General features: G+C 35.6%; 1 protein-coding gene across 1 annotated transcript; it reads right to left on the bottom strand.

The window, feature by feature from the left end:
• Window positions 1–1,834: 1,834 nt before the first annotated feature.
• Window positions 1,835–6,484, bottom strand: LOC137197424 (ovarian cancer G-protein coupled receptor 1-like). The gene is made up of 4 exons (XM_067610825.1): window positions 6,214–6,484; window positions 4,353–4,554; window positions 3,598–3,782; window positions 1,835–3,463 (listed from the first exon to the last, which is right to left on the bottom strand). Exons 2-4 carry the CDS (start codon window positions 4,506–4,508, stop codon window positions 2,956–2,958), a joined length of 849 nt encoding a protein of 282 aa, XP_067466926.1. The 5' UTR covers window positions 4,509–4,554; window positions 6,214–6,484; the 3' UTR covers window positions 1,835–2,955.
• Between the last annotated feature and the right edge of the window lie 2,348 nt (window positions 6,485–8,832).

The raw sequence follows: 8,832 nt of genomic DNA on the forward strand, positions 1-8,832 counted from the left end.
ATTAGCATAACAATAGCATGCATAATAAATGCTAATTAATTCTTGTCATATCTAAGTTAAATTCTTGTTTTTCTTTTAATATTCAGCTCAACACTGATGTTAACAGACAGGAATATCACTCAAATAAACCTCACAATAATTTGCTCAGAGCAAAAACTGCCACTTGTTAGTTTGATATTGGAAGAGTACGATGAAAGCCAACAATGGACGCTGGATATCTGTATTAGACACTGAAAAGGAATAAAACTGACATTGAGCAGCCTTGTGGCCTTTTACAGGATCATGGCTTTCAAAATAACCTCTTGACTTGTATGAGTGTCCTGTTGGATCTCTGCAGTGTCAGAGGGTTAGAAACTATAAATCTGATAGTTATAAAAATCAGTCAGGCGGTCTGAGAGTAGCCCCGCTGTGGTCACCACGAAACAGCTAGGGTGAACCGACAGGGCGCACAGTTCGCTCACTCTCATAGCTGAGGTCAGCGCAAGCAGCAAAGCTGTTTTGAATGACAACGCCTTCAGAGAGGAGCGCTCCAGAGGCTCATAGGGATCACTCACTAGGGCCTCGTGCACCACCGGCACATTCCACTGGGGGGCAGAGACAGGTCTATAGCCAAAACTCTCAGGAGGAAACAGCTGCTGCATACACTTTAACAATGGCATGAGACAGCTGCCTTTTTAGGGTTGAACTTTTCCATGTACCTTATTTGTACATCACTTAGGATAACTCACTCCATGGCCATTTAACCTATGCATCTAATCAGTTATATGAAGGTATCATTCAGGCTGGATGGAAATATGTCATGTAGCTCACATTAGTCTGTTGTGCTTGTGGCTTTTTAGTTGTTTTTTTCATATAAGCAGACAATCAGGACTGTTTGTTGCTGTAAATGAGTTTTTATCCTTCAAGTTAGCCAAAACCTTTTCAGTTTTGTCATTGCAATGCACATAAAGTGTGCAGAGTTGATGAAATTCAGTCACAGAAATGCCTAAAAAGTCAGAGAGAAAACTTTAAAATACAAGATTTCAGTTCCAAAGGTATCTGTGGACTAACCAAACAGGTATTTTGGGCTGGGGAGAGCAAAATGACATGACATGTGAAATTTGTATAGAAGGGAAGAGAGGGAGAAACTTACTGGTTGAACAGCAGTAAACTGTCACTGTTTGCATGTTCATTTTCATGACTGTTTGCATCTCTTTTTTCCTTCTTTTGTATCAAACCAAACAGGTATTTTGGGCTGGGGAGAGTAAAATGACAGATGTGTGCTCTGAATGGAGTTCAGTACTGTAATGACTCAGTACTTGTTTTTTTAAACTGTTCTTTAATCACATACGATTAAATACATTACAACTACTGTAATTTATCATCTTTTGTGTACACTACACAACTTATCAAGTAGTAATCTTAAGCTCTTAGCAATCATACGTTATCTTCTGAAAATGCATGTTTTTCCTTATAAAGTGTCACCTTGCAGAAAGTCAAAGTATTTAAAGACATTGTGGGAAATATGTTTTTGTTGGATCTCTGCTGTTGCAGTGTCAGCTGATTAGTGCAACAGTTGGTAATCAACAAGTTATAGAAGGGGGAAATGTACAGTAGGCCTCACTACTGTAACCTATAGTGAAAAATATGATATAATTTCTGCTCCACATTATTATCTAAAAAAGTATGAGAACATAACATGAATAAACATACATGATTTGAAAAAAAAGCAAAATGCCTCCACGGTATTACACAACAGTAGAGTTGTGCTATATGATGATATATACAAGAAACAATCAGCAGATATTTTGTTGATTTGTAGGGTTTAATTCACATAATTAGTAAAAAGGAAACATTCTCATTTTTGTCTAGAAACATATTTTTATAGAATTTCCAGAAAATTTACAATTTCTTATAAAAGTACTGCATATAATAATATAAGATGTTATCAGTATTGTCAAGCCATAGCATGCCAACCACAAAACCCCCCAAAATATAACTTATATTAAATAAAAAGAAATAAATCATATGTTGTTTAACTTTTATGCATAAAAATACCCCCCCCACACACAATAATAGACATACATAGTTATAAGTAGGAAAAAGTAACATATTATAATGTGTATGAGAGGCTAAACAAGAAGAAAGTCTATAGACTTGATATGATGATCTCCCTGTAGAAATAAGACAGAGTGGCAGCTATAATAACAGGGTGATCATGGTGTTGAACAGCTCAGTTGATCAACAAGTAATATCTGTTTTGCTTCTTTGATTAAAAGGGACATAACATGCACATTTCCAGGTCTATAGTTTTATTCTGGGGCTCTACTGGAATGTTTCTGCATGACTTACAGTTAAAAAAACTCCTTATTTATCTAATACTGCCCCTTTATGCAGCCCCTCAGTTCAGCCTCTGTCTGAAACAGGTCGTTTTAGCTCCTGTCTCTTTAAGGCCCCCCCTTGATCAGCCTACTCTGTTCTGATTGGCCAGCTCCAGGAAGCTGCCCCTCGGCAGACTTAAATTATGAATATAAATGACAGAAAATCACAAAAAGCATGTTATGTCCCCTTCACAGAATAATAATGATAGACATCAACTTAATGCACATTTGTTGAAGCCCTAACAGTGAACCAGAAAAAGTTCACCTGCATGGACAAACATTTCCCACCAACCACTTCTCTCACAAAATAATCAAAACAATGCTTCCTTTTCATCTACTTGTGATGGTCACACCACTGGCTGACAACAACAAGTCTTAGTAGTTTTCTTTGAGCATAACTGACACAAACATTTCAACTAATGATGTGGCACAAAGTCTTTTGTTGTCATACAGCAAACACTTTATTTCTTTTTTGCTAGTTTAAGTGCATTTTAGTTAACATTCAGACACATTACAGTTAACATCTGTTTTCTCCCTTTTCTTTCTCCCTCTTTCTCTGCCTGCATGGAGCTGACTGTGTACATGTTGTTGTCTTTCATACTGATGATCTGCTGTTATCATCACTGTCCATTCTGCAACAACACAGAGAGGCCAAAAGCTTGTCTATGGCCCCTTTCCTCATGAAAACATACAGAATCAAGTCTGCAAGGGGACTGAATCTGAGAAGAATGAAAGTCAGGTTGTTGAAGGTATGATTATCGCTGGCGTCTTCTACCAGGTACCAGATGATGGTGGGTAGAAACACCAGCGTGTAGATGAGCAGCACCAGGACCAAAATTCCCACAATTCGTCGTTTTTCATCAGAGGAGACTGAGATGGCAGCAAACAGCGATTTGAAGATCCCACCCAGGAAGAATATGAGCAATGGGAAAGGAACGAGGAGAAAGACAGCGAAAATGGTTTCTGAGATCTCAAATTTAACCGAGAAATAGAGAGGAAGGACATAAACAAAAGGAAGGGTCCAGACCACGACACAGACTACAAGAGAGATCTTGATGGTTCTTCTGACGTGGTACCACAGTGGCCATGCAATTCCCAAATACCTGTAACACAAGATACACAGTCTATCATCAGATACAGAATATTCCTGACTTTAAGGAGATTCAGATATATATGGTAATATAATGGTCATACACATGGAAGTAGCTAAAAACATACAGGATAAACAGATAGCTACCTTTCCAGGGCGACACACACCATGAAGCCAACACTGGCCAGCACACTGTAATAGTAAATATAACAGAAGATTTCATAGATCTTCCAGTCAGGTTTTGCCACTAAGACGATCATGTAGCAGAACTGAATGATGTCAGAGATGAGGAGGTTGATGATGAAGATTGGAGCAACACTGTTATTTTGCACCTGCAAGAAAACAATGGTAGAAATAAACAAATCAGCCGGAAACTTTTTTTTTTCAATTTTCATTTAGGACCTTTGCACAAAATGTGCAAAAATACAAGTGGATGGAATTATAAGTAATAATAAATATGTCATTTTGCTCTGCCCAGCAATTGCAGTCAGAAACATTCATGCATCGGCCAATGTGTCATCAAATATGACACACTGGCCAATCAATGTTACAAGACTCAACAACAACAAGAACATATACATATATATAGAACATATATTTCTTGATTGTTTAAATCAAATCCCAAAATAATGAGCTCAAATAATGCTGTACAAATTGTCCTGACAAATCTTTTATGACAATTTCTTCTCTACAAGTTAATGATTCTGTTAACTTCACCTTAAGAGAAGCTGAAATGAAGCTACACATGTTAACTGCATGTGTTTCAGGTCCAATTAGCTTAAATTTATAGGTCATTACAAGACTTCCTTCCAACCGCCAAGCAGGATGAAGATTCTTTACAGACAGACTGTATGACAGACACATGACCTAAAATTAATAAATCTTAGTCATAAAGTACTCACCTGGGAATAAAGAGAGTAGATGGCCGCTAGAGTCAAAGGAAGGCCGATACTAATGATTACGCATGTCATCACATAGGTTTCAATGCTATAATCATAGTCAGTGTAGTTATGACCATTATTTTGGGATGTGACATTGCTGTTATTATTGCTTTCCATCTGTGAGGTGTTGATGTAGAAATCTTCTTCTTCTTCAGAGTGAAACCTGTTGTATAAGAGATCAGTTTATGGAAGTTTTTTAATATCTACATAACATTGTTAAGTGACATCACTAAAGTCTTGAGGTGCAAGTTCACATAAATACAGTGTATATTATAGCCATAAAAAAGTGTCTTTGTTACATTTTCTCCTACTAATATTTCTTCAAGGCTGCAATTAACAATTATTTTCATCATTGATTAAGCTGCTGATTATTTTCCTGATAAATGATTAACCTTTGAGTTTATAAAATGTAGTGTTTTATACACTGTAAAAATGGCACTCCCCGCGGGGATGTCTTCAGTTTACTGTTTTTTTCTGACCTACAATCCAAATCCTAAAGATTTTTTAATGTACTGTTGCATATGACAAAGAAAAGGAGCAAATCATAACATTTAAGAAGCTGAAACCAGAGAATATTTGATCTTTTTGCTTGAAGAATGATTGAAACAATAATTTGAAAAAAACAATAAAGCAATAAAGTAGCAATGAGAATAATCGATTAATCATGGAAGGTCTATATTTCATCAAAAAATAACTTGTCAGATAATACAAGTCCTTGTGATGTATATAAATATTTTTACATGATGATGTGAGGTCATTACTACAGAATGTCATACAGTTATTTCAGTATTTTAAGGTACAGAGACATTGGTCTAGGATGGTTTGTCTTCTGCACTTGACATCCCACCAGTTGAATAACTCTGTGCTCTCTGATTTTGGACAAGGAGGTTTGCATGTCTGACCAAACCATTTTATGAATCATCTGCATATTTTATATTTTGTTTATAGATTGTGCACTCTGACTAACTTTTGGAGTTAGCATGAAAATAAATTAGAGGAAACAACTGCAGGCTGGTACATTCACCATGTTTAACAACACTAACATACTGGTCATCCCTGTAGCGTACTGGTTAAGACTCATACCACAAAACTACAACATTTATGTCCAGTTTGATTCCAGCAGATCTTAGTTGCATGTCATCCCCATCTCTCTCTCTCTCTACTCATTTCCTGTCTGACTCTACTGTCTCCTCTCAATAAAGGATAAAATGTACCAAACACCAAAAATAACCAACAAATAAAACAAACAAACAAAAGAAACACTTATGGGATGGAATCATTAATTGACTGTAATCTATCTTGGTTTGTGTAACTCTATCCCTCTGTTAGACTTTTATTTTTTATCTTATTTTATTTCTTTTCATATCATCACAGCAGAGGAAACTCTTTTATATCTCAGCTGTCATCAAAACTGCAAATATCACTATAAATACCTCTATGTGGATCAATGTTGGCTCAGAACATACAGTAAATACAAGTAATACAGAAATATAATAATGAATATTTGTTTCTTCATTCTTCTTTATTTAGCTCATTTTATTTCATTCAATATAGTGAAAAGTTCTGAATGTTATTATCTTTTTAGTCATTTTCTCACCTCTTTTTGTCTTTGTTACACAACTTTTACACATCAAAATGGTATTTACGGAAAAAAACGCAAATGAAATAAAACACAGTTGGTTTAACCACATTATTCTGTACACCTACAGTCCAAAGCTGTCTGCTTGTCACAGTTTGCATACTCATTATCATGACTGTTTGCAGTTCTAATGTCATTTTTACAATCTCTACATACACAAGTGAAAAATGTCACAAAACTTACCTCGAAAGCTGCAAGACCACACCTGGATGAGTTCCCTACACAGAGGTTGATGTTTGGTCGTCTGCATCCAAACAGTCTACAGTAAATATGGTGAGTGAGAGCACTGAAACACATTTGTGATTAACTGATCTCAGATCACATCACTCTCTGATTGGCCAAAACAACACAGGATATGTAACATCCTCAAAGATGTCACATACAGGGTTGTGGTTTTATCTTCCTTTGAGAGTTTGAACTTTGTTGTGAAAGTAACTCAGAAAAATTTCAACATTTCAAATGAAAATATTATAAAACTCAGCTTTTATCATTTCCAGGAATTCCTGGAAGACATTTCTAAGCAGTGCCACTACCTTTATTCTCATTCGTCCCTGTTTCTATGTTTCTATATTATGTGTCCTACTTTAACTCAGTTTTATTATTCAAAATATTGTATATTTTCTGTGTTGTTAGCTATTATCACAATTTTTTCATATTGTTTGTTTATGAGACAGACAGATACTTGTATTTCTCACACGTCAAATTTGTATAGAAGGGAAGAGAGGGAGAAACTTACTGGTTGGACAGCAGTAAACTGTCACTGTTTGCATGTTGGTTTTCATGACTGTTTTCCTTGTTTTGCATCACTAAATTCACAGTTTTTATGTGCTACATTATATATAGAGTTACACCATTATTGCCTCTACATGTATGACACACAGTAAAACAAAAAAAGTACAAAGGAAACACACAAAATTTACTTTTGAAAGCTGCAGGATCTCAACCTGATTGAGTGGTGAGTATGAGACACAGGAGGTTCCTCTACTTAGACTTCTAAAGAAGAAAGAAGTTGTACTTTTTCAAGATTGTTGCGATTGGCATTCTTGCTATAAAGCATGCAGGAGCATTGAAAAAGACATGAATATTAGGACAAAGGTTAGTCTCATTCACCTGGTGAATGGAAGTCCAATATTCACTCTCTTTTAGCTCTGTTTTTGGTCTTTACCAACTCCTGAGGGAAATATCTGGCTCTTTAGCTGCTAAATGCTCCACTATGTTCACCAGCTAGTCTACAGCTAACTGTCTGTTGGTGCTGAGCAGGTAGTGTACAGTGGGTTTTTAGAGCTTTTCCTCTGATAACAGCTGCCTGCTGTGGCTGAAAATGAAGCTATAAGAGTGCAGAGAGTGAACCAAGAGGGTGACAGATAAACAATGAACTGAAACTCTCTATAAAGCTCCATAAAGCTGAGGAGAGCTGCAGAGTAGCTGATAAGTAATGAATGAGTTGTTAGTATTTTGTGCCGTTCAGTCTGGTTAATCAGACTTCAAAATAAGGTTAATCTGAAATTTGTCCCCAAAAGTAGCCTTTGACAGACACACACACACACACAGACACAGACACACACACACACACACACACACACACAGACACAGATACACATCTCCTGTTCCCCAGCTGTATATCAGTATATATCTCAAGCTTTATTTTTCACATTTCACACGGTTTTTTAGCATCTACTAATCTCTGTTCCTGCCAAAACAATTATTTCCACTATCACAATGTTCCCCAAAGTTTCACACAAACATGCCGACAATGCACAAAATGGAACTGGAGAAAACATGGAGGCATGGAGAGGAACGCAAAACCTGATCATGAAAACTCAACTCACAAATAAAAGTACTGTGAACACATAATGAAAAGCAGCAGGAGTACTACTACTGCTATCATTACTACTACTACTACAAATAATAATGATAATTAAAGTAAGGAAACACAGAAGGCCTCACAGGAAAATATAAACATGTTCAAGAAGTTCCTGCTTAAAATTGTATTCATGCTAAATAGTAAAATACCACAAAGCTTCCTGGTTACGTGCTGCTGTTCCACCACTATGATGTGTTAAATGTATCAGTGACCACAGACTGTTATCTGCTTCTGAACAGCCCCTGTACAGCAGTTTCAGGAGAAGTTATTGCACAATTTAACCTCTTCCTCCTTTTTTTTTTTTTTTTTTTTTTTTTTTTGCTATTTGCAAAAATGCAGAACATGTGGGGGTAATACAAAAAATGATAATTAATAAAACAAAATAATGAAATTAGAAGTGTTACTGTCAGACAATTTAGTGTCTGGTTACTACATTATTCAATAATTCTAATATAATGTTCAAATTCCTTGAAAAAAGAAAACAGGTTTTTCTTAGAAAGTTTGTAACTGTCTATATGAAACGTGGCTCCAAAGAACATATTTAATAAATAATTAATTACAATAATGAGCAGTGGGATTACAATAATAAATAATTAAGTCAATAATAGTTTCTTGTGTGATAAGAAAGAGAAAAAAGGACCATGAAGTGTTTCACAACGTATTACAGAAGTGAAAACCTGCTGGGTGATGGTAGGAAGAAATGACACTTGATATTTCTTATGTTGTTGTTTTTATATTCTGTTTAGGTTGTAAACAGTATGAAATGTTTTAGTTTTAAGTTCTTTCATTTGACAAATGACTTTTTGTAATGTCATTTATTATAATTTATATTTCTTATGATATCATTTGTTAAAAATGAAAGCTATGGCTAATATGCATAAACATAAACATCAACATAATTTAAAACAACAACAACAAAAAACACCATCAGCTACTCT

The sequence above is a fragment of the Thunnus thynnus genome, chromosome 14 (genome assembly GCF_963924715.1).
Source record: "Thunnus thynnus chromosome 14, fThuThy2.1, whole genome shotgun sequence".
NCBI lineage: Eukaryota > Metazoa > Chordata > Actinopteri > Scombriformes > Scombridae > Thunnus > Thunnus thynnus.

Excerpts from the sequence above, each read along its gene's own strand:
- LOC137197424 (XM_067610825.1), bottom strand. The coding sequence starts at position 4,508 with ATGGAAAGCAATAATAACAGCAATGTCACATCCCAAAATAATGGTCAT. Across the intron at positions 3,783-4,352 it reads TCTACTCTCTTTATTCCCAG|GTGCAAAATAACAGTGTTGC; the intron begins GTGAGTACTTTA and ends GTTTTCTTGCAG. Across the intron at positions 3,464-3,597 it reads GTGTGTGTCGCCCTGGAAAG|GTATTTGGGAATTGCATGGC; the intron begins GTAGCTATCTGT and ends CTTGTGTTACAG.